Raw genomic sequence first — 26,473 nt, 5'->3', positions numbered from 1 at the left:
CCTTTCAAAGCACTTCATGGCTACGGACGTGAGTGCTACAGGTCTGTAGTCATTTGGGCAGGTTGCCTTTGTGTACTTCGGCACAGGGACTATGGTGGTCTGCTTGAAACATGTTGGTGTTACAGACTCAATCACGGACATGTTGAAAATGTCAGTGAAGACACCTGCCAGTTGGTCAGCACATGCCTGGAGCACACGTCCTGGAAATCCGTCTGGCCCCGCAGCCTTGTGTATGTTGACCTGTTTAAAGGTCTTACTCACGTCGGCTACGGAGAGCGTGATCACACAGTCGTCCGGAACAGCTGATGCTCTCATACATGCCTCAGTGTTGCTTGCCTCGAAGCAAGCATAGAAGTGATTTAGCTCGTCTGGTAGGCTCGTGTCACTGGGCAGCTCGTGGCTGTGCTTCCCTTTGTGGTTTGTAATAATTTGCAAGCCCTGCCACATCCGACGAGAGTCGGAGCCAGTGTAGTATGATTCAATCTTAGCACTGTATTGACGCTTTGCCTGTTTGATGGTTGACGGCATAGCAGGACTTCTTGTAAGCTTCCGGGTTAGAGTCCCGCACCTTGAAAGCGGCAGCTTTACCCTTTAGATCAGAGAGAATGTTGCCTGTAATCCATGGCTTCTGGTTGGGGTATGTACGTACAGTGACTGTGGGGACGACGTCCTCAATGCACTTATGGATAAAGCCGTGACTGATGTGGTGTATTCCTCAATGTCATCGGAAGAATCCCGGAACATGTTCCAGTCTGTGCTAGCAAAACAGTCCTGTAGTTTAGTACCTGCTTCATCTGACCAGTTTTTTATAGACCGAGTCACTGATGCTTCCTGCTTTAATTTTAGCTTGGAAGCAGGAATCATAGAGTTGTGGTCGGATTTACCAAATGGAGGGCGAGGGAGAGCTTTGTACTCTGTGTGTGGAGTACAGGTGATCTAAACATTTTTTTCCCTCTAGTTGCACATTTAACATGTTGATGTAAATTTGGTAGAACTGGTATGTTTCCCTGCATTAAAGTCTCCAACCACTCTGAGTGAGTGGTTTTCTGTTTGATTATTTCCTTTTAAGCTGACTGACTGCTGTCTTAGTGCCAGCATCTGTCTATGGTGGTAAATAAACAGTCACGAAAAGTATAGCTGAAACATAGGATATTGCAGATTTTGATGTCCCGTTGGTAGGGTATTCGTGATCATACCTTGTCTAGTTTATTGTCCAATGATTGCACATTGGCGAGTAGTATTAATGGTAACAGCAGCTTTCCCAGTCGCCTTCTCCAGGTCCTGACCAGGCATCCAGATCTTTGTCCTCTGTACCTTTGTCGCTTCCTCTTGCAAATAACGGGGGTGTTGGCCCTGTCGGGTGTTTGAAGAATGTCCTGTGCATCTTGTTTGTTGAAGAAAAATCTTTGTCTAATCCGAGGTGAGTGATCGCTGTCCTGATATCCAGAGGCTCTTTTTTGCCATAAGATACGGTTGCAGAAACATTATGTACAAAATAAGTTACAAATTAATTAGGTCAGTCAATCAGGAAAGTGTAAAGAACTTTGAAAGTTTCCTCAAGTGCAGTCACAAAAACCATCAAGCACAATGATGAAACTGGCTCTCATGAGGACTGCCACAGGAAAGGAAGACCCAGAGTTACCTCTGCAGCAGAGGATAGAGTTAACTGCACTTCAGAAATTTCAGCCAAATAAATGCTTCACAGAGTTCAAGTAACAGACACATCTTAACAACTGTTCAGAGGAGACTGCGTGAATCAGGCCTTCATGGTCGAATTGCTGCAAAGAAACCACTACTAAAGGACACCAATAAGAAGAAGATACTTGGTTGGGCCAAGAAACACAAGCAATGGACATTAGACCGGTGGAAATCTGTCCTTTGGTCTGATAAATCCACATTTTCGATTTTTGGTTCCAATCTCCATTTCTTTGTGAGACGCAGAATAGGTGAATGGATTATCTCTGCATATGTGGTTCCCACGTCAAGCATGGAGGAGGAGGTGTGATGGTGTGGGGGTGCTTTTAATGGCACAATTAAACAGCATGGCTACCCCATAATTATGCAGTGATATGCCATCCCATCTGGTTTGCGCTTGGTGGGACTATCATTTGTTTTTCAACAGGCCAATGACCCAACACACCTCCAGGCTGTGTAAGGGCTATTTGACCAAGAAGGAGAGTGATGGAGTGCTGCATCAGATGACCTGGCCTCCACAATCACACGACCTCAACCCATTTGACATGGTTTGAGATGAGTTGGACCGCAGAGTGAAGGAAAAGCAGCCAATAAGTGCTCAGCATATGTGGGAACTCCTTCAAGACCGTTGGAAAGGGATTCTAGGTGAAGCTGGTTGAGAGAATGCCAAGACTGTGTAAAGCTGTCATCAAGGCAAAGGGTGGCTACTTTGAAGAATCTAAAATGCTAAATATGTTTTGATTTGTTTAACACTTTTTTGGTTACTACACGATTCCATATTTGTTTTTTTATAATTTTGATGTCTTCACTATTATTCTACAATGTAGAAAATAGTCAAAATAATGAAAAACCCTTGAATGACTAGGTGACTGGTGCTGTATGTTGTGGTATCAAAAGACGAGGAACTGATTGGAACATGCACTTTGTGTCCCTGTCTATTCAGTCTGAATGAGCTCTTTATGTCTGTGTTGATAAAAAGAGGTCAAAGGCATGAGAACAGTATCCCGTGTCTAATACCATGTTATTTTGGATTGTCCTTTGCTATTATTTCCTCTGTTTTCCTTTCTCTCCTAGTAATCCACTGCCTCTCCATTTGCTCCCTGTAAGAAGTTTTAATCTGCAAACTCATAGAGATTAATGGTTCTTCATAATCTTTTGGAATTTGTGGGTTTACTAGAGTCTAGACAAAACTACATTTTCACTACAGTTCATTTCAGCCAACCTGGGAAGAAGAACGTTGCCAGAGGGTGTAGTTGTGGTTTAAAGGGGCAATCTGGGATTGGTACATCCGTATTTTAACTTTTACATTAATGATGTATAGTCTTTGCTTTTATTTGAATCTGAGATGTTCCTGGGGCCTCTTTTATGAGTCCATTAACAGCCTGTCACTAACACCTCAAAAATGTACCAAATCCATTTATTAACTAACAAAAAAATGTACCTCCAAAACCGCTATCTATCCAATAACACACCCATAACATTGCAGGAAGACAGGATTCTGAGGTGTGGCACCCTATTCCCAATATAGTGTCCTACTTTTGACAAGAGCCTTATGAGCCCTAGTCAAAAGTAGTGCCCTATATAGGGAATATGGTTCTATGGGCCCTAGTCAAAAGTAGTGCACTATATAGGGAATAGGGTTCTATGGGCCCCGGACAAAAGTAGTGCATTATATAGGGAATAGGGTGCCATTTGGGACACAGACCTGTTGTATACAGAGGGGTTCTGCTTGTTAGTATGTGTAACCAGAGTCCTTGGCCTCTCGAAGCCTGATTACCGTCTTTGAGCTTGAGTTTCAGAGGCTGACGTGTCTAAGAGACATCCACAAATCACAGTTCTGAACAGAAGCATTCTTCTGTCCTCTGGGGTATACGGGGCTTCGTCTGGTTCCCCTCTGTGATATATGCTGAGGCCAAGAAGTCATGTAGCTATTAATTTATTAGCCCCTTGATTTATGTACACTATAAAAACACTGGTAGTGTCTGCCCCATCCCTCCATCCCTCTATCCCTCCATCCCTCCACCCCATCCCTCCATCTCTCCCCACTCCTCCTCTGTGTACATTATAAAAGCACCAGTAGTGTCTACCCCATCCCGCCATCCCTCTATCCCTCCATCCCTCAATCTCTCTATTCCTTCCCACTCCTCCTCTGAGTACTCTAATCATGTTGTGACAGATGATGTGAAGGTAGAGAAAGTTTGACAGTTAGACCAAATGAAAACAGTTAATGTATCACTCTGGTAGTTGAGTACTGTGGAAGGTAATGGATGAATGTTGAGACCAGTGCATGGAAGCAGACCTCTGACAGAGCAGAGTATAACACATGTACTGTGCATTATGTGTCTCTGAAATGGCACCCTATTCCTTATTTAGGGCACTACTTTTGACCAGAGCCTATAGGGATCTGAAGTGCACTTTATAGAGGATATAGAGCCATTTGGAATGCAGCCTGTAGATGGTGTTGAGTCACTTGTTGATCTGTCCTGAAACCAGCCTCTCATCAACTCCTCATTAATCAGTCAGCTGTTATACACCAAAGACAGACCAGGAACAATTAAGAGAACATTTCAATTCCCTTAGTGTTACACGTAAGTAAATGACCATTCCTACAATGCCATAAAATTACAAAAAAAGATTTACCACTTATAATATTACGACTACTAATTATGTATATTAGTATTACTAATAATGAGTATTTCTAATAATGAGTATTACTAATAATGAGTATTAATTATGGGGTGGCAGGGTAGCCTAGTGGTTAGAGCGTTGGACTAGTAATCGGTTGCAAGGTTGCAAGTTCAAATCCCCTAGCTGACATGGTACAAATCTGTCGTTCTGCCCCTGAACAGGCAGTTAACCCACAGTTCCTAGGCCGTCATTGTATATAAGAATTTGTTCTTAACTGACTTGCCTAGTTAAATAAAGGTTAAAAAAAATGTGTATTAATAATAATTTGCATTTCAATAATGGGTATTACTAACGAGCATTACTAATAATAAGTATTAATTATGCGTTTTAATAATAATGAGTATTACCAATAATTATTATTTCTAACAATGAGTATTTCAAATAATGAGTATTACTAATGATGGATGAGTATGTCTAACAATGAGTATTACTAATAATGAGTATTACTAATAATGAGTATTTCTAAAAATGAGTTTTTCTAATAATGACTATTAATACATATGAGTTTTTCATTGCGTTTCCTTAATAGCTACCTACACAAATAGCTATCTAGAACAAAGTGTTAATAAGATAAATTCATTAAAAAGATTAAAAGCAATACAAATAAGTTATCCAGTAGGCATCTACTGAGGGAGCTAAGAGCTGTGTTGTCAGCCATTTCCCAGTATTTCTAATATTGAGTATTTCTAATATTGAGTATTTCTAATATTGAGTATTATTATAATGAGCATTATTATAATGAGTAGTAGTATAATGAGTATTACTAATAATGAGTATTACTAATAATGAGTATTACTACATAACTATGTACAAGAGTTAGAACATACGTATAACGTATGACTTATGAACGTATAAGAGGTGGTCGTACTTTTGACAAGTTAGAGGTACTGTAGATCCTCCCCCTGATCTGACTAGAGGTACTGTAGATTCTCCCCCTGATCTGACTAAACAATATTGGGAAGGGAGCAGTGTCCCCCGGGACCACCGCTGGGAATGGAGGGCTCTGCCGCTCCAGCCCTGTGACTCACTGCAGGGAGAGGAAATGTGAAGTGTTTGGAAGTCTGTTTGTGAGTAATCGTTGTGGTTTGCTGGGTCATATCCACATCCTTGGACACTTCACTGTGCTTCTCTCACTCTCACTTTTTCCACCAGCTAGCCACCTACACACCACTTAAAGAGATATCCTCACAGCATAGCCCTTTGATAAGTTGGAGGAGAGTCTAACAGCAGCCTCTGGATTTTGAAATTCATGGAAGGCCGCACAGATTTTTTCCTTCACAGATTTGTTTGTAAAAATCGTTTGTTTGTCAAAAACTTGTGGGCCAGGTTTTGCTGAGGTATCAACATCGACTCTCTCAGTTCCCCTGTTAACGTTAGAACCAGAGGGATGGTTAGCTGGAGGAGGAGGAGGAGGAGGAGGAGGGCAACGGTTCAATACTACTGACACAGCATGGATATATGGACACTGATGATTTAGGTCGTAATGATGAGAACAGTAGACAAATGTATGTTTTGTTAGGTCATAATGATGAGGACAGTAGACTAATGTATGTTTTGTTAGGTCATAATGATGAGGACAGTAGACTAATGTATGTTTTGTTAGGTCATAATGATGAGGACAGTAGATTATGTATGTTTTGTTAGGTCATAATGATGAGGACAGTAGATTATGTATGTTTTATTAGGTCATAATGATGAGGACAGTAGATTATGTATGTTTTATTAGGTCATAATGATGAGGACAGTAGATTATGTATGTTTTGTTAGGTCATAATGATGAGGACCGTAGACTAATGTATGTTTTGTTAGGTCATAATGATGAGGACAGTAGATTATGTATGTTTTGTTAGGTCATAATGATGAGGACAGTAGATTATGTATGTTTTATTAGGTCATAATGATGAGGACAGTAGATTATGTATGTTTTATTAGGTCATAATGATGAGGACAGTAGATTATGTATGTTTTGTTAGGTCATAATGATGAGGACAGTAGATTATGTATGTTTTATTAGGTCATAATGATGAGGACAGTAGATTATGTATGTTTTATTAGGTCATAATGATGAGGACAGTAGATTATGTATGTTTTGTTAGGTCATAATGATGAGGACCGTAGACTAATGTATGTTTTGTTAGGTCATAATGATGAGGACAGTAGATTATGTATGTTTTGTTAGGTCATAATGATGAGGACAGTAGATTATGTATGTTTTGTTAGGTCATAATGATGAGGACAGTAGATTCTGTATGTTTTGTTAGGTCATAATGATGAGGACAGTAGATGATGTATGTTTTATTAGGTCATAATGATGAGGACAGTAGATTATGTATGTTTTGTTAGGTCATAATGATGAGGACAGTAGATTATGTATGTTTTATTAGGTCATAATGATGAGGACAGTAGATTATGTATGTTTTGTTAGTCATATTAATGCTTTGGAGTGGAAAGAGTCGATTATGTCTTTCACCAGTGCAGTGTATAGACATAGTGGAACTGGAACCCACAGAAAGGCAGAGTTTTCATAGTCCCTGCCCCAAATGGCACCCTATTCCCTTTAATGTGCACGATATAGGAATGGGACTAGAATCTGCTCCTCTACTACTGCAGTGTGGAGCCACACATTCCTCTTTACCTTCCCTGACCTCCAGAGTGGCCGTACAGGACCAGATGGTCTGCAGAGCCAGGGGCTCCATGTTACACTAGAACACTGCTCTAATGTGTTCACCAGACACAGACCTTCACACTGCTCTGTGTTCACCAGACCCCCTCACTGCTCTGTGTTCACCAGACACAGACCTTCACACTGCTCTGTGTTCACCAGACACAGACCTTCACACTGCTCTGTGTTCACCAGACCTTCACACTTCCCTGTGTTCACCAGACCCCCTCACTGCTCTGTGTTCACCAGACCTTCACACTGCTCTTTGTTCACCAGACACAGACCTTCACACTGCTCTGTGTCCACCAGACACAGACCGTCACACTGCTCTGTGTTCATCAGACCTTCAAAATGTTCTGTGTTCACAGGACCCAGACTTTCACACCGGTTTAATGTTTTCACCAGACACAGACCTTCACACTGCTCTCTGTGTTCACCAGACCCAGACCTTCACACTGCTCTCTGTGTTCACCAGACCTTCACACTGCTCTGTGTTCACCAGACACAGACCTTCACACTGCTCTCTGTGTTCACCAGACCTTCACACTGTTCTGTGTTCACAAGACCCAGACCTTCACACCGGTCTAATGTTTTCACCAGACACAACCTTCACACTGCTCTCTGTGTTCACCAGACCCAGACCTTCACACTGCTCTCTGTGTTCAACAGACACAGACCTTCATACAGCTCTGTGTTCACCAGACCCAGACCTTCACACTGCTCTCTATTTTCACCAGACACAGACCTTCCCACAGCTCTGTGTTCACCAGACCCAGACCTTCACACTGCTCTGTGTCCACCAGACACAGACCTCCACTACTGTTTGATGGTAATAGGCGTAAGGACATAGTACATAGCTGGTGATGCACTTTGTTGGTTTGAAGGAGCATCTAAGAGTCCATGAAAAGCAGCATATAAAACCCATGTGTTGTTATTAAAACCTAATGGCCAGAGTTGTTGCTTCTTGAGTGGCCATGGCTTGAGGAGCATGTCAAATGATGTGTACAGGTACAGAATCAATGTGATTCCTCTATTCATACTGTCAATGTGAAACAGTCTACATGTTAGCTGACTGTGTCCTTGTCCACAAATGCACCCTATTCCCAATGTAGTTCATTACTTTGGACAATGGCCCTGGTCTTGTGCACTAAATAGGGAATAGGGTGCATCCTGTATGACACACCATAGAGAGAGAAGCTGTCTAAGCTGGGTGGTCAGACAGGATCACTGGACCACTGGACCGCGACTCCACGGTCACCACATTAATGTGTTCCAATCAACAGCTCCTTAGAAACACATTGTGAAATGGACTTCATGAGTGTGAATTGAGGAGAGTGGAGATAAATCACACATAGCGCCGTCCCTCGACTCCTCGCCGGCCACTAACGTCTGTCAGTCAACAGAGGGAGAATAAGGTAAGCGGGCCTCCCAAATGACACCCTATTCCTGGAATAAAGCTCCATTTGGGACGCCCTCAACAGGATGAGGGGGTCTGCGTTCCAAAAACAACACGATGGGAGACGAGAGGAGAGGAAGCCCATTGTGTCATGACAGATTGGTCTAACTTGGGGAGGAGGAGGTCATCTCTCTGACAAGCTTGGAAGAGCCGAGAGGAGATGAGAGGGGAGGGGAACTGGATTTTAGTTGGAGACGGAAACTTAGTCTGCATACCAAATGGCATCCTATTTACTACTATTAGTGCACTGTGTAAGGGATAGGGAATAGAGCACTATGTAGGGGATAGGGAATATGTAGGGAATAGGGCACTATGTAGGCAATAGGCTGCCATTTGTGGCACAGCGTGAAGCTCACAGCTGCAGTTCAGGGGAGAAGTGGGGGTGTCACCGTCTCACATAATTAAGATGGACCGCTAGGATACATTTTTGGGATCTCTTTGATATTTCTCATGGTGTAAATGGTTCTATTTCTCATGGTGTAAATGGTTCTATTTCTCATGGTGTAAATGGTTATATTTCTCATGTTGTAAATGGTTCTATTTCTCATGGTGTAAATGGTTCTATTTCTCATGGTGTAAATGGTTATATTTCTCATGTTGTAAATGGTTCTATTTCTCATGGTGTAAATGGTTCTATTTCTCATGGTGTAAATGGTTCTATTTCTCATGGTGTAAATTGTTATATTTCTCATGGTGTAAATGGTTATATTTCTCATGGTGTAAATGGTTATATTTCTCATGGTGTAAATGGTTATATTTCTCATGGTGTAAATGGTTATATTTCTCATGGTGTAAATGGTTATATTTCTCATGGTTTAAATGGTTATATTTCTCATGGTGTAAATTGTTATATTTCTCATGGTGTAAATGGTTATATTTCTCATGGTTTAAAAGGTTCTATTTCTCATGGTGTAAATGGTTATTTTTCTCATGGTGTAAATGGTTATATTTCTCATGGTTTAAAAGGTTCTATTTCTCATGGTGTAAATGGTTATGTTTCTCATGGTGTTTATAGTTGTTGGGCCGAGAGCCACCTCACCCTCCTCAGATGTACAGGAGGATGATGCTTCTCACTTAACCACATAATTCACAATACTTATCATGTTGACCTGAGAAACCAGTGAGGAATTCTCTCCCTCTTTGTGAGCGTGTCTGCTGTCTGTCTGTCAATTCAATTTAAGGGCTTTATTGGCATGGGAAACATATGTTAACATTGCCAAAGCAAGTGAAGTAGATAACAAAAGTGAAATAACCAATAGAAATGAACATTAAACATTACACTCACAGAAGTAAAAATACATAGACATTTCAAATGTCATTATGTCCAAATAGTTCACTGTGTGCAAATAGTCTGTCTCTGTCTGTCTGTGTCTGTCAGTGTGTCTGTCTGTGTCTGTTTCTGTCTGTCCATGTTTGTCTGTCAGTGTGTCTGTCAGTGTGTCTGTCAGTGTGTCTGTCTGTGTCTGTCTGTGTCTGTCTGTGTCTGTCAGTGTGTCTGTCTGTGTCTGTCTGTGTCTGTCAGTGTGTCTGTCTGTGTGTCTGTCAGTGTGTCTGTCAGTGTGTCTGTCAGTGTGTCTGTCTGTGTCTGTTTCTGTCTGTCTGTCCATGTTTGTCTGTCTGTCTGTGTCTGTCAGTGTGTCTGTCTGTGTCTGTCAGTGTGTCTGTCTGTGTCTGTCAGTGTGTCTGTCTGTGTCTGTCAGTGTGTCTGTCTGTGTCTGACTGTGTCAGTCAGTGTGTCTGTCTGTGTCTGTCAGTGTCTGTCTGTGTCTGTTTTTGTCTGTCTGTCCATGTTTGTCTGTCTGTCTGTGTCTGTCAGTGTGTCTGTCTGTGTCTGTTTCTGTCTGTCTGTCCATGTTTGTCTGTCAGTGTGTCTGTCAGTGTGTCTGTCTGTGTCTGTCTGTCTGTCAGTGTGTCTGTCTGTGTCTGTCAGTGTGTCTGTCTGTGTCTGTCAGTGTGTCATTCTGTGTCTGTCAGTGTGTCTGTCTGTGTCTGTCAGTGTGTCTGTCTGTGTCTGTTTCTGTCTGTCTGTCCATGTTTGTCTGTCTGTCTGTGTCTGTCAGTGTGTCTGTCTGTGTCTGTTTCTGTCTGTCTGTCCATGTTTGTCTGTCTGTCTGTGTCTGTCTGTGTCTGTTTCTGTCTGTCTGTCCATGTTTGTCTGTCTGTCTGTGTCTATCAGTGTGTCTGTCTGTTTCTCTCTTCTTGTAGGAGCAGAACCACAGGTTAGGTGGGACACCATAATGTCTCTGTCTCTCTGAGTGGTGGGTCAGCCTCGGTCCCTCTCTTGTTCTTGGCCAAGAGCACCCCCTGCCCCCCCATGCATCCCCCATCTTTATCCCCCTACCCATCTTTATCCCCCTGCATCCCCCTACCCATCTTTATCCCCCTGCATCCCCTACCCATCTTTATCCCCCTGCATCCCCCTACCCATCTTTATCCCCCTGCATCCCCCTACCCATCTTTATCCCCCTGCATCCCCCTACCCATCTTTATCCCCCTGCATCCCCCTACCCATCTTTATCCCCCTGCATCCCCCTACCCATCTTTTTCCCCCTGCATCCCCCTACCCATCTTTTTCCCCCTGCATCCCCCTACCCATCTTTTTAATCCTTCTGACCACCCATGCATCCCCCTACCCATCTTTATCCCCCTGCCCCCCCATGCATCCCCCTACCCATCTTTATCCCCCTGCCCCTCCATGCATCCCCCTATCCATCTGTATCCCCCGCCCCCCCATGCACCCCCTACCCATCTTTATCCCCCTGCCCCCCATGCACCCCCCTACCCATTTGTATCCCCCTGCCCCCCCCCATGCATCCCCCATCTTTATCCCCCTGCCCCTCCATGCATCCCCCTACCCATCTGTATCCCCCTGCCCCCCCATGCACCCCCCTACCCATGTTTATCCCCCTGCCCCCCCATGCATCCCCCTACCCATCTTTATCCCCCTGTCCCCCCATGCATCCCCCATCTTTATCCCCCTTCCCCCCCATGCATCCCCCTTCCCCCCATGCATCCCCCATCTTTACCCCCCCCATGCATCCCCCATCTTTATCCCCCTCCCCCATGCATCCCCTATCTTTATCCCCCTCCCCCATGCATCCCCCATCTTTATCCCCCTGCCCCCCATGCATCCCCCATCTTTACCCCCCCATGCATCCCCCATCTTTATCCCCCTCCCCCCATGCATCCCCCATCTTTATCCCCCTCCCCCATGCATCCCCCATCTTTATCCCCCTGCCCCCCCATCTTTATCCCCCTCCCCCCATGCATCCCCCATCTTTATCCCCCTGCCCCCCCCCCATGCATCCCCCATCTTTATCCCCCGGCCCCTCCCCATGCATCCCCCATCTTTATCCCCCTACCCCCCCATGCATCCCCCATCTTTATCCCCCTGCCCCCCATTCATCCTGGACTGCAGCTGCAGACACTCTGTGTGACCTCCTCTCCTCTCACAGAGCTCGCATTAAGAGACTATGAGTCCTCACCTCGCAGTACTAGACAACAAATTAAATATGTAGTTCTTAAATGTAAGGCTTCATGGTACGGTAGTTATAGGTTATGTTGCTATGGCTACAGCCTGCTATTACATGACATCATAACCAATATTGATGTAATGATTTAGATTTCCTGTCCTGAGGTGACTGCTACAGAAACATCTAGCTACTTCACTCAAATAACGTTTTCAGTCATCGCACAGTAAAACGACAGTAGCTCCTGTTGTGGTCTAAAATAGTTATCTGTAGTGAGGCTGTTTCCCTCCGTGGGTCAGTGCGTTGGCCTCCTGCAGGAGCCAGAGGATGGCAAGATGTGTGGGATCTGCCTGGTGGCAGGCAGAGTGCTTTATGGGTAGCAGAAGGCTGAGCAGGGTGGTTCAGTGGTTGCGAGGCCCTTGTTCTCTTAGACTGTTTCCCAAATGGCACTCTATTCCCTATGTAGTGCACTACTTTTGATCAGAGTAATGCACTATAAAGGGAATAGGGTGCCATTTGAGACGTACATACCCCTGGTGTATCATGTTGGAAACTCACCACATTCACATTCCCATTCATCACATGCTATGGTTGAAAATATGAATGTTTCCAATGTTACCAAACAAGTTTAGAGCAGGTGCAATAATGGTTCATTGTTAACTTCTCACAATTGTCAGAAGGCACAAATAGTGACTATACTGCCTCGCTGTGTGTCCATGATGTAACGTGTTGCCCTAACCCGATCTGTCTTGTTTTCACAAGGCATGTTTACTTGGTTGGGGAAAACATATAAACAAAGATTTCGAGGAAGAGAGCCATGTGCCCCTTCAAATCTATTGTCTCTGTGGAGAGAATCACTCAGGAATAATAAACATGGGTTGGAGAGGCAGCTTCAAACACCCCTAGGGGAAAGGCTTTCACTGTGTGTGTGTGTGTGTGTGTGTGTGTGTGTGTGTGTGTGTGTGTGTGCGTGTGTGCGTGTGTGCGTGTGTGCGTGTGTGCGTGCGTGCGCGCGTGCGTGCGTGTGTGCGTGTGTGTGCGTGTGTGAAATTCAAAATGTATGTGTGTGCGTGCATTCATCCATGCAAAGTGTGTGTACATGCATGTGCTTCAACATCTGCATTGCTGTTTGGGGTTTAAGGCTGAGTTTCTGTATAGAACTTTGTGACATCTGCTGATGTAAAAAAAAAGGCTTTATAAAATAATTGTATGAATAATTTGTGTGTGTGAGAGTGAATTCCAAAAATGTGCATGTGGATGTATGTGTGCATATGTGTGTGTTTGTGTGAATTCCACAAGTGTGTGTGCGTGCGTGAGTGTGCATGTGGGTGCGTGAGTGTGTGCTCCAAAGTAAAAGGGGGAAAGCATACCGTGGGGATCCCAGCTCTTCCCAGACCTCCCCTCACCTCTGGCTTCCAAGCTGTGAAAACATGCTAAAGGTTTGTTGGGGTTCGGTGGCCAATAAGGTGTTGATGTATGGTAGAGCTGTCTGAGATCCCAGTGAGCCATTATAACCACAGGCTGTCGATAGAGACTAGACATCTTCCTACTGCTCTACACAGATATGGTAGAGTCTATTCTACCAAGATCTACAAACCATGCAGATATTATAGAGTCTATTCTACCAAGATCTACAAACCATGCAGATATGGTAGAGTCTATTCTACCAAGATCTACAAACCATACAGGTATAGAGTAGATTCTATTCTACCAAGATCTACAAACCATGCAGGTATAGAGTAGATTCTATTCTACCAAGATCTACAAACCATACAGGTATAGAGTAGATTCTAGTTTACCAAGATCTACAAACCATACAGGCATAGAGTAGATTCTAGTTTACCAAGATCTACAAACTATACAGGAAAAGATTCTAGCCTACCATGATTTACAAACCATACAGGTATAGAGTAGATTTTAGTCAACCAAGATCTACAAACCATACAGGTATAGAGTAGATTCTAGTCTACCAAGATCTACAAACCATGCAGGTATAAAGTAGATTCTAGTCTACCAAGATCTACAAACCATGCAGGTATAGAGTATATTCTATTCTACCAAGATCTACAAACCATACAGGTTTAGAGTAGATTCTAGTCTACCAAGATCTACAAGCCATGCAGGCATAGAGTAGATTCTAGTCTACCAAGATCTACAAACCATACAGGTATAGAGTAGATTCTAGTCAACCAAGATCTACAAACCATACAGGTATAGAGTAGATTCTAGTCAACCAAGATCTACAAACCATACAGGTATAGAGTAGATTATATTCAACCAAAACAGTGTTCCAATCTGTCTTTTTGTATTGTTTAGTACAGAAATAATGAAAGCAAGCTCCTAGTGATGCACATTGACATACCACTATGCTATATGACTGATTGGTGACTGACTAGGTTGAGGTGTCTCTCTCTGTCCAATGCAGTAGGCACTCTGAGCCATGCCAGATCTGAGGGTCTTTTTCTTGGGCAGTCTGTCTGGGACTTGGTTAGAGTTCTGCTAAAGCGATACATAGCCAACCAAAACGATTAGCCTCTCCCAGCATCAAAGCCCTGTGTTTTTAAAAGGCTTCTTTAACAGCTTACTTCAGGAGCTCTGGCCCCGGCTCACATCCAGACTGGTTATAAAAGCCTGTCTTCATCTTCGCCTCGCTCTAATCTAAACCCCACATCCTCTCCTCTCTCCCCCGACCGACTGCCAGACTGGCCGCTATCAAACACCCAGATATGATGTCTGAGTTTCTCCTCGGAATGCAACGTTTTGAGGTAATTTGGTTGAATGAATTTGAGGTGGAAAACTGCTGTCATCCAACACAAGAGCCTGACCTTGTTAGTTGGCGAGGCCCGAGGGGACTTTATCCTCCAAGCTCTGCCTGCCTCTTTGAAGACAAGGCCCCTGTCTTTTCTCAACGCTAGCAGCTGATCCATCTTCCCTCTCTGGCGTCCCACTCGGTGTGGTCAACTTAATGGAGTGAACACGAATATCACTGGCAATTGTGGGGAGACTTATGTTATGGAGAGACCGTGCAGGGTTTGTTATTTCTACAGATATGTGAGTAGGTTAAGAGAGAGAGAGAGAGATAAGGCTCAGCAGATAGATTAATAACAGAGGAAAGGACACTAGTCCCTGTGGGCTGACTCTGGCTGTGGTGGTGAAGGCTGGAGCTGGACCCGGTTCTGACTGCAGGCTGGAGGTCACCAGTCCTTGTGGATCTGACTCTGGCAGTGGAGCTTGGACCCGGTTCTGACTGCAGGCTGGATGGACCTGAATGACCTGGTGGGGGCTGTTAGTAATCCTCTGGGCTGGGTCACTCAGGACTGTCAAGTCAAGGTGCATGAATCACCATTATACATTTAGACAATCACTCCTCCTACTCACTACTCATAAAGACAAAGAGTGGGTTTGTATTATGGTGGTGAGGGATGGGACACTCAGTTTGTGTTATTCCTTTATGTAACCTGTAGTGTAGGAGACAGTTACATCCTGAAACCATTTTTACCACACAATCAAAAATAAAGAAGGAAAACAATTATTAAGAAAAATGCATATGTAACTGTTAGATGTGCAAACCTCTTATCTTATCAAAACACAGAATGCCCTTGTCCAACTTAAAGAGTTGGCTGGACAGACATAGTGGGTCGGAGCTCATATCCACTTGCAAAGAATCAGCACAAAGTCAGCACTAATATTCAGAAAGAAAATACTATGAGCATGCTTTAACCCTGAAGGGAGCAGCTTGAGTTTATGGAGCCTCATTTGGTGTACCTGTTAGCAAAATAAGCATGACAGGACAGGATTTCTCTCTGTCCCTATTCAGTGTCCTAATGACATGACTAACCTACTACCTCTCGTAATATCCACCACTGACAAATGCTATCTCATTTTAAAGGTTATTATGGCTCCTAAAGGCCTGTCTTTATTAAAAATCAACACCAGGCTGTCTGTGTGTCCTCTGATGACATCATATTCTCATGAAACAGCTGTGTTTTCTCAGAGTCACTTCTTCTGCCGCGGTGAGGGGAACACTGAGGGGGAGATCTGCCAAAAAGACTCAAATAGATATGACCCTTTATACTAGTTTTATGGTTGTGTCCCAAATGGCACCCTATTCCCTATATTGTGCACTACTTTTGCCAGGGGCCCATGGTACACTACATGTAGGGAACAGTGGTTCAACATTTCATTACATTGTTGTGTAACTATGGGAGTTATATAATATGTTTCCGGTAAACTGGGGATTGTTTTAGCTGTACCAGGAACTGTCAGGGACCTTTTAAACAATGGTTCTGTCACGATTATGCATTATGGAGTCCTGGGTTAGACTACTGATCTGACTATCAATCAGGCATTATGGAGTCCTGGGTTAGACTACTGATCTGACTATCAATCAGGCATTATGGAGACCTGGGTTAGACTACTGATCTGACTATCAATCAGGCATTATGGAGTCCTGGGTTAGACTACTGATCTGACTATCAATCAGGCATTATGGAGTCCTGGGTTAGACTACTGATCTGACTATCAATCAGGCATTATGGAGTCCTGGGTTAGACTACTGATCTAACTATCAATCAGGCATTATGGAGTCCTGGGTTAGACTACTGATCTGACTATCAATCAGACATTATGGAGTCCTGGGTTAGACTACTGATCTGACTATCAATCAGGCATTATGGAGTCCTGGGTTAGACTACTGATCTGACTATCAATCAGGCATTATGGAGTCCTGGGTTAGACTACTGATCTGACTATCAATCAGGCATTATGATGTGTTAAATCATTTTATTTCGAATTTTTAAAAATACTTGTATTTTAACAGCAACAGTTCCAACCTAGACTTGTTTTCAACAATCATCGCTACAGTAAGATGTACATGTAACAGTATAATTTTAGACCGTCCCTTCGCCCATACCCGGGCGCGAACCAGGGACCTTCTGCACACATCAACAGTCACCCTCGAAGCATCGTTACCCATCGCTCCACAAAAGCCGCGGCCCTTGCAGAGCAAGGGGAACTACTACTTCAAGGTCTCAGAGCAAGTGACGTCACTGATTGAAACGCTATTTAGCGCCCACGCTAACTAAGCTAGCCGTTTCACATCCGTTACATACAGTAGGACTGAATTTGTCATCTTCATCTGTACTGTTACTTAGGGCTGTACTATCAGTATCTAGCTTGCTTTGGGTAACGTTAGCTATTAGCTGAGTACGAGGGGGTTGTTGGAAAGAGAAACTTGCATCTACTTCTATGAGAAATCATGCTCCCTTATTTCTGTTTCATGCTCCCTAACCTGTTATAAAATGACAACAATGCCTTGCTAGTTGACTTACTCTTCCACTGTCGAAGCCCTGTTTCCTGAAGCATTCTCCCCTGTTCTGAAATAACTCTCTGGGTTCACCGTGATGCTGTGGATGTTTGGTCAGGACGTGTCGTTTAAATTTGTTTGTTTTGAGAGAATCATTACTAAGCACTTCCCCGCACAAAACACATTGCGGGCGATCCTCGCTATTTCTCAAAGTTTGTACAAAACCAAGAGTGAGAAACTCATCGCTGTATTTGCGTTTCATGACGATTGAGCTCAGTCAGAACTTGTGGCTAGCTTGAGTCCATTTGATGACAGTGGTACGTGATGGAGAGAGGGAATGACAAGTCAGCGGCGGACAGCACATCATCTGCTGCTGAACAACAGAGTGTGGGGCGCAGAGTGATGTTCACGAAAACTGCAGAAAAAAGACCCGGTAAACGACGAAGCATACATCTTCCTCCCATTCGAGCAGCTGTCAAACAGAGCTGAGATACCGCTGCTAAACAGTGAGCGCATTTGCACTTGCACCAACTCAATTCCAGTAATTAGTTAAATAATGACACATTTAGTCTGACACGTCGCGAACCACTATTAACAGGTCCGCGACGCACTTCGGGTCGCGACCCATACTTTAATAAATGCTGGGTTAGACTACTGCTGACTTTCAATCCAGTTTATGTTGCTCTTCTTTTGGTCCAGTTTACTGCTTTGTTAATTAACATTGTAGGTTTTGGAACCTATTTATATCAACGTCAAAGAAAAGCCCTCACCTTTAAGCAAAACAGCGTAATATTATTGTCTGCCTCCTCACTGCAGAATGTGATGTTTTCCATAATCAAGGTAATAGCTCGACATAATTTACTGTAGCCTGACGACAACATCAGGCTAAGTAATGCTGTAAGGATCAGCACCATGGACAGGGCTACACAGGCAGGTAAAGTCACCTGGTGAGGGGACCTGATGCTTATAGACTCTTCAAATCTACTGAAATATCACTGGTTGAATCTTTAGTCTCAGTGCTAAATCATTCTGAAAACGTTTATGATTCTGGAGAAGAAGAACAAATATTGTAATGTCCTGACTAGATCATAAAGGAACAATTGTCCAGATAGAGGCTTGAGCTGGTTTATTATGGTTATGGTTGTATGGTTTATTAACCCAACTTTACGCAGGCTACTGTTTGGCCGTAGCCCACGCCAAATAAATGAAGGATACCCTATAAAACAACCGTCACCTTCTCTTGTGAAAGCCAGACGTAAGAGAGAGAACAAAGGCTAAACCTGGTCTTAACTTCCAATGTTCCATCCCCCTGCCCAACCCCCCTCCACGCCACTCCACCAACCACCAGGATGCCCGGCATCAGAACATTCCAGGCATTCCCGTGATTGGCAGATAGCAGGTTGATTGGCATGGCAGACCCTGCAAACACTGGGTACTGGTAAGTACAACACAACCAACTAATAGCCTAACACATAACACACAGCTGTCTGTGCGGGTTGCTACAATATTTTAGTGAACCTTTATTTTGACAGGGAGTCCCATTGGGACCCAGGCCTCTTTTTCAAATGAGCCCTTAAATTGTCGGCAAATCGCAATAATATTTTAAGTCAAAATGTATGGATGTTCCTGGATACTGGCACTTCAGTTTGGCCCCTAACATGTCAAACAGATTCAATTAAATGATTGGTCAGGACAGGTCACAGTTAACCAACCTCGGTGTAAGTAAGGTATGCCCTAAGGTGTCTCCCTGTCTGTCCCCCAGTCAGAACAATGATTCATTCTGAGCCCTGGGCCCTGGCTGGACGCTGGTTTCAATGAATGGTCACTGGTGTTGTGACCTCTAACCTTGCCTGCCCTCCTGCTTCCTGCTCCCCTATTGGTGCTCCTGGGGATTCTAGAACCCAGAGAAGGTAATCCTCTTACTATGACACAAGATGGATATTGTTTATTGTTTACCACCCCCACATCCTGGTAAATATTTCTTACAGAGAGGCCTTTTATATAGGGGCACTGTCCTCCAGGAGTTGCAAAATTTCCTCTGCAATTCAGTTTTCTCCTCAATTCACCTTCATTAGAGGGTGAGGTAGCAGCCGTGTTAACTTACCTTTTATATGGGAGCCCACATGTAGCCTAGGCTACAACTTTAACCAGGACTAAGCATTCATACTGTATGTTACAAAATGTAATACATGTGATTGACTTCAATAATATTTGATTGCAGTATTCATGAGATAGCTGTTTTTTGTTTAGATTTCTGTATTAAGCTAAATTACTGTAAATGAGACATCACTTTTATAGCATGGGGGAATATCTTCCAATTAGAAACACTATAGAGCAGGGATCATCAAACTAGATTCAGCCGTGGGAAGATTTTTGGTCGCGGGCCGGAACATAATTTAAAATCATTTGCAGGCTGCAAATTGACCCCAAACCCAAACAGATATAATATTTCACTAAAACGTAATCCTTTCAAACCTTGCTTACATTTGTATTGATCGTATGCGAGGGAATACTTGGGAACAATATTTTATGTCCAACAATAATAAAAGTAAAAATAAATGAATAATTAAATTTAAAAACGCGCCAGTTGGGGAACCCTGGTCTAGTGACTATAGAGCACAGCTCTCCAACCCTGTTCCTGGAGAGATACCGTCCTGTAGGTTTTAACTCCAACCCTGTTCCTGGAGAGATACCGTCCTGTAGGTTTTAACTCCCACTCTGTTCCTGGAGAGCTACCGTCCTGTAGGGTAGCTCTCCAGGAACAGGGTTGGAGTTAAAACCTACAGGAGGGTATATCTCCAGGAACAGGGTTGGAGTTAAAACCTACAGGAGGGTATATCTCCAGGAAAAGGGTTGGAGTTAAAACTTACAGGAGGGTAGCTCTCCAGGAACAGGGTTGGAGTTAAAACCTGCAGGAGGGTAGCTCTCCAGGAACAGGGTTGGAGTTAAAACTTACAGGAGGGTAGCTCTCCAGGAACAGGGTTGGAGGGTATCTCTCCAGGAACAGGGTTGGAGTTAAAACCTACAGGAGGGTACTCTCCAGGAACAGGGTTGGAGAGCTCTGCTCTAGAGTCTAGAGATAAAGATAATGATAGAGGTATATGCCCTCTTGTGGACAATGTAGTTACAGTCTTCTCAAGAGAGCTTCAACAACACTGATGCCCATGTAGAATTGGAGTTTCAACAACACTGAAGAATTGTGGCTATAGAGGACTATGATATTGTTGGACTCAAACGCATCTCTAGTTTCCAGAATAAGGGGCTAAAAGTAGTACTGCAGTAGCCTAGTCAACAGAAAGTATGGACTGTCTCGTATTCATTTATAAATACATGGATTCCAGTTAAGGACACATTTAAATGCCCTTAAAAAAAAATATCTCAGTTTACTCTCATCCAGGATCATTCTCATCCAGGATCATTCTCATCCAGGATCATTCTCATCCAGGATCATTCTCATCCAGGATCATTCTCATCCAGGATCATTCTCATCCAGAATCATTCTCATCCAGGATCATTCTCATTCAGGATCATTCTCATCCAGAATCATTCTCATCCAGGATCATTCTCATCCAGAATCATTCTCATCCAGGATCATTCTCATCCAGAATCATTCTCACCCAGAATCATTCTCATCCAGGATCATTCTCATCCAGAATCATTCTCATCCAGGATCATTCTCATCCAGAATCATTCTCATCCAGGATCATTCTCATCCAGAATCATTCTCATCCAGGATCATTATCATCCAGAATCATTCTCATCCAGGATCATTCTCATCCAGGATCATTCTCATCCAGGATCATTCTCATCCAGAATCATTCTCATCCAGGATCATTCTCATCCAGGATCATTCTCATCCAGGATCATTCTCATCCAGGATCATTCTCATCCAGGATCATTCTCCTCCAGGATCATTCTCATCCAGAATCATTCTCATCCAGGATCATTCTCATCCAGAATCGTTCTCATCCAGGATCATTATCATCCAGAATCATTCTCATCCAGAATCATTCTCATCCAGGATCATTCTCATCCAGAATCATTCTCATCCAGAATCATTCTCACCCAGGATCATTCTCACCCAGAATCATTCTCATCCAGAATCATTCTCATCCAGGATCATTCTCATCCAGGATAATTACCTCGAAAACTGTTTAGGTAAATTAAAGGTTGGGTCAGCAGCGGGTTGCCAGTTGTATGTTTACAGGTGGTGTGTGTGTGGTCTATTGGATATGCTCTACTTGTGCGCATGAATGAGCCAGCGTATAATGATCATGTTTATCCAAACTAGAGGAATATAAGAATAACGTTTAGGTATTCATCGTTTTGCTCCATATCGTGTTACTGTTTTACTTTAGTGTTTAATTTAATCTTGAATTACAACATGGTGCATGGGATACATTGAGTTAAAATCTAGATTGTTTGTTGCAGCGTAAAAACAAATATTGCATTCAACGCTTAAACATATTTATGTTTTACCTAATAGTGTCATTACACATTAGCATATTAAATGAGATTCAGATCAAACAAAATGTGTTACTTTGATAAGCCTATCCTATTTATATTCTAGGCTATACGATACCAATCCCGCCATTGATGAAGTAGCTTTCAGCGGTCTCCGACTTTGTTTTCAGCAGACCATGCAGCGAGAGGAGTTCCTCATAGTTCCTTGCTCGCGCCCACCCCTCTTTACACGTAATATACTTTATTGGCCAATCCTCTCTCTCTCCAAATCTTTACGCCATACAGGCTATAAGAACTCCGTAACTTTCTCAAGTATCAGAAAACATTTCTTGTCTCGGGATCCCATGTATGGATACTTTATTATTGGTGTCTTCAAAGGCGGTGAATCGAAGGCGCAACTGGAAATAACCGTTAACTTGATGCTTGGATCATTCGGACTGACTGTCGCTTGTCTGTCTTCTAACTGAGGGGTGATGTCTGAGGAAATGACCGGGGAAGAGTCGAGCTCCCCAGGCTCTCCACTAGACAGTCTCGGCAACAGTGAGGGGGAACTGGATAGGCAACCGAAGAGATGTGGGAGGAAAAGGACATCAAGCAGGAAAAACGGGGAGGATTCAGATAGCCCTACCCCTGGGAAAAGAGGGAAAAAGTCAAGCAGCAGCAGTCCACATTCTTTCGAAGACCTACAGACGCAACGAGTCATGGCGAACGTGCGCGAGCGGCAGAGGACGCAGTCACTCAACGAAGCTTTCTCGTCTTTGCGGAAAATCATCCCCACTTTGCCTTCAGACAAACTGAGCAAAATACAAACCTTAAAACTTGCTGCCAGGTACATCGATTTCCTGTACCAAGTTCTGCAGAGCGATGAATTGGACTCCAAAATGGCAAGTTGTAGTTATGTGGCTCATGAGAGATTAAGCTATGCGTTTTCTGTATGGAGGATGGAGGGCGCTTGGTCCATGTCAGCATCTCACTAGCTCACGGCCGAAGAGCTGTAGTCCAAAATGGTATGCTCTGTTTTCCAACTCATTGTCTTACTTTTTAAGACCGTACTACATTGCAACCATTTCAGTTGATGTTCGTTGTACAAAATGGCTAAATACAAAAATAATCACTTTAGGCCTATGGGCCTACTACATTTGACTACAGCCTATTTGGGCTATTGTTTTTTTTAACAGTATCAGTTTAAATAGTGTTCTACTTTAATAGACTGTTGTACTTTCCTGGATCTGTGAGTCATACTGCAGCCATAAACAAGTCTAGGTTGCTGTGTTTTGTTGAACTTTTTCGTAGTCAGGCGTCAATAATTAATCGTCTTTTTTATAATTGTTCTGATCTGCAGGTGACAGCTGATTCTGCTTATCAGTATGACAACGGGGCAATTCTGGAGAATAATGCTGGAAACACACAAAGCTGCGGTTTATGGGAGCAAACTTTGACAACCATTTAAAACCAAAAAGGACAGGGCGTGGGGAGAGCACTTTGCCTGGGAAAGGCCCGCGTTTGGACGACCTGGATCTGCATTCGAGTGCTAGGCTACTACACTACTACATTCTGAAATACGTTAGTTTTTTTTATTGTTGACGACGAATGTTACTTGGAAATGTATGTTTTCATGCATGTCTTTGACTCTGTGGACAGTATTCTGTGGAGGTTAAAGGGCAGCATCGACGCATTTGTCTCAGTTTCCGTGTGAGACTTTCGATGTGGACTGACTGCGGTATTATAGGCTAATGGGTTGAATTAATGTGTCGCCAACCTGTGCAAAAATAATTGAGGTTATTCTTTTCAGAATACATTTATTTATTTATTGATGACACGTGTTACATGAGGAATAGATCCTATGTCTGAAATGCATTCCTATTTTTATTATTGTTGTGTAAATAATTGTATATTTTCCGCAATAAAGTAAATGATAAAACAAAACAATTTCCCTTTTTACTTCATTAATTAAGTTTCAACCAAACACATATGGTATGATTATACAAATCTAAATGTCCTAGGATCGAACAATTGTCAAATACTTTAGTAATTCCCTCTTTTGATGCAAACATGCAATCTTATGCAGCAGAGTTATCTGGTAGGCTACCAGTTAGGCTACTTCGACTTTTAATCTGACACAAATAGTTAATACATTGGCGGTAAGTCTTCACATTGAAGTGAATGTTTATAATGTGTCCTGCTCCAATCCACAAGTGGACCATGCTTAACATTCACATTTAGGACAACAACTTTCGCAGAGATCATTCAGTAAGAGGTGTGTATGAAATGTATTTAAACTGTGTCCACCTGGGAAACGTTTCACGGTTGTTTTTGGCATGGTCTTATAATCAACATAATCACGCTTCATCTTAAACCAACATACTCCTGAAATGCCTCCGAATATCAGATTTCTCTCGACCCAATGGGACTATAGGTTATGAAAGACTAAATAATCATACTATTTATTGGGTTTGTTTTGTAGTAATGAACGGACATCGTTGGAATAATGTATTATTATTATTATTATGAACAATATTATTATTAGCCTATTTGTAAAATAAACCAGACTACTGCTTTAATTATTATTGTATAGTAGTAGGCAAACTTTGCCGTTTATAATTGTGTAGCAACACTTTGTGCGCCACTAAAGCCTATAGTGTTGACATTTGCTATTAGTACATGTTCCTGATGAATGAGGTTATTCCATGTTCCTGATGGAGGTTATTCCATGTTCCTGATAAATGAGGTTATTCCATGTTCCTGATGGAGGTTATTCCATGTTCCTGATGAATGAGGTTATTCCATGTTCCTGATAAATGAGGTTATTCCATGTTCCTGATAAATGAGGTTATTCCATGTTCCTGATAAATTAGGTTATTCCATGTTCCTGATAAATGAGGTTATTCCATGTTCCTGATGAATGAGGTTATTACATGTTCCTAATGGAGGTTATTACATGTTCCTGATGAATTAGGTTATTCCATGTTCCTGATGGAGGTTATTCCATGTTCCTAATGAATGAGGTTATTACATGTTCCTAATGGAGGTTATTACATGTTCCTGATGGAGGTTATTACATGTTCCTAATGAATGAGGTTATTCCATGTTCCTAATGGAGGTTATTACATGTTCCTGATGGAGGTTATTACATGTTCCTGATGAATGAGGTTATTCCATGTTCCTAATGGAGGTTATTCCATGTTCCTGATGGAGGTTATTCCATGTTCCTGATGAATGAGGTTATTCCATGTTCCTGATAAATTAGGTTATTCCATTTTCCTCATAAATGAGGTTACTCCATTTTCCTGATCAATTAGGTTATTACATGTTCCTGGTAAATTAGATGATTCAATTTCCTGACAAATTAGGTTATTCCACGTTCCTGATAAATGAGTTTATTCCATGTTCCTGATAAATTAGTTTATTCCATGTTCCTGATAAATGAGTTTATTCAGTGTTCCTGATAAATGAGGTTATTCAGTGTTCCTGATAAATGAGTTTATTCAGTGTTCCTGATAAATGAGTTTATTCCATGTTCCTGATAAATGAGTTTATTCCATGTTCCTGATAAATGAGGTTATTCAGTGTTCCTGATAAAGAAGGTTATTCCACGTTCCTGATAAATGAGTTTATTCCATGTTCCTGATAAATGAGGTTATTCAGTGTTCCTGATAAAGAAGGTTATTCCACGTTCCTGATAAATGAGTTTATTCCATGTTCCTGATAAATTAGGTTATTCAGTGTTCCTGATAAATTAGATTATTCCATGTTCCTGATAAAAGAGATTATTCTGTTTTCCTCATAAATGAGGTATTTCCATGTTCCTAATAAAGGAGTTTTTTCTGTGTTCCTGATAAATGAGTTTATTCCATGTTCCTGATAAATGAGGTTATTCAGTGTTCCTGATAAATGAGGTTATTCCGTTTTCCTGATAAATTAGGTTATTATGTTTTCATATTAAATTAGGTTATACCATGTTCCTGATAAATTAGGTTATTCCACGTTCCTGTTAATGAGATTATTCCATGTTCCTGATATATTAGATTATTCTGTGTTCCTGATAAATGAGATTATTCCATGTTTCTGATAAATGAAGTTACTCAATGTTCCTGATAAATTAGGTTGCAAATCGACATGATTGATCAGTTGCGTGAACTTTCTTCTTTCTTTAATGAGAAATGGAGAATAGTTTTGCAAAAGCTGAAACATACTAAATTAATATAGGCCTATTCAATTGTGATATATATTGATATGCGATTCATAACACCTTAAATCATGGTATTGCATATAGCCTAGTATGTAGCCTAGACGATGTAGCAGGCCTATTGTAATTGACTGTCTGTATTATTTTAGGCTACTTCTAATCTATTCACAAAGAGTCATGTTACTTTGCTAAATGTAATAGGCTACTGGTGCGAGACAGAGTCAAATATTAAGCTTACGTTAACAAATCTTGTTGGTGGGTTTTATTTTCTGTCTGTGGCTTTCATATAAACATAAACTATTTAATAAATCGAACTGATGAGCGCACGTTATTTCCCATATGGCGGGCTATAATAGCAAGCGCTCAGGCTAAAGCTCCTGCCAAACCGCCTGTAAATCAAAGCGCGTCTAATGAATTGATCCCCATAACGTTGTCCCCATATTCTTCACCGATTTTTTTGAGGTGAACGGGTGTTGATAGATTATTAGCATTAGCATGTATTAAAGGCCATGTGTATCAGTTGTAGATGCTGTGCAAACATGTCCCT

General features: G+C 42.3%; 1 protein-coding gene across 2 annotated transcripts; it reads left to right on the top strand.

Annotated features, from left to right (window-relative positions):
• Window positions 1-21,449: 21,449 nt before the first annotated feature.
• On the top strand, window positions 21,450-23,666 carry LOC118936266 (twist-related protein 2). 2 transcript variants are annotated; one of them, XM_021581645.3, is made up of 2 exons: window positions 21,450-22,747; window positions 23,083-23,666. In XM_021581645.3, the coding sequence occupies exon 1, from the start codon at window positions 22,214-22,216 to the stop codon at window positions 22,715-22,717; it is 504 nt and encodes a 167-aa protein (XP_021437320.1). In that variant the 5' UTR covers window positions 21,450-22,213; the 3' UTR covers window positions 22,718-22,747; window positions 23,083-23,666. The 2 variants fall into 2 exon arrangements, with proteins under 2 accessions (XP_021437320.1, XP_090086795.1); XM_090230669.1 differs by having other exon boundaries at window positions 22,023-22,624.
• The last annotated feature ends 2,807 nt before the right edge of the window (window positions 23,667-26,473 follow it).

Source organism: Oncorhynchus mykiss, chromosome 3 (genome assembly GCF_057628025.1).
Source record: "Oncorhynchus mykiss isolate SJ-2025 chromosome 3, ASM5762802v1, whole genome shotgun sequence".
In the NCBI taxonomy this organism is placed as follows: Eukaryota; Metazoa; Chordata; class Actinopteri; order Salmoniformes; family Salmonidae; genus Oncorhynchus; species Oncorhynchus mykiss.
This window is presented reverse-complemented; position numbering and strand designations above follow the sequence as displayed.

Bases quoted from the DNA above. Each gene is read 5' to 3' on its own strand.
- LOC118936266 (XM_090230669.1), top strand. From the start codon at position 22,214: ATGTCTGAGGAAATGACCGGGGAAGAGTCGAGCTCCCCAGGCTCTCCA. The intron at 22,625-23,082 runs GCAAGTTGTAGT...TCTGATCTGCAG, and splicing joins ATGAATTGGACTCCAAAATG to GTGACAGCTGATTCTGCTTA.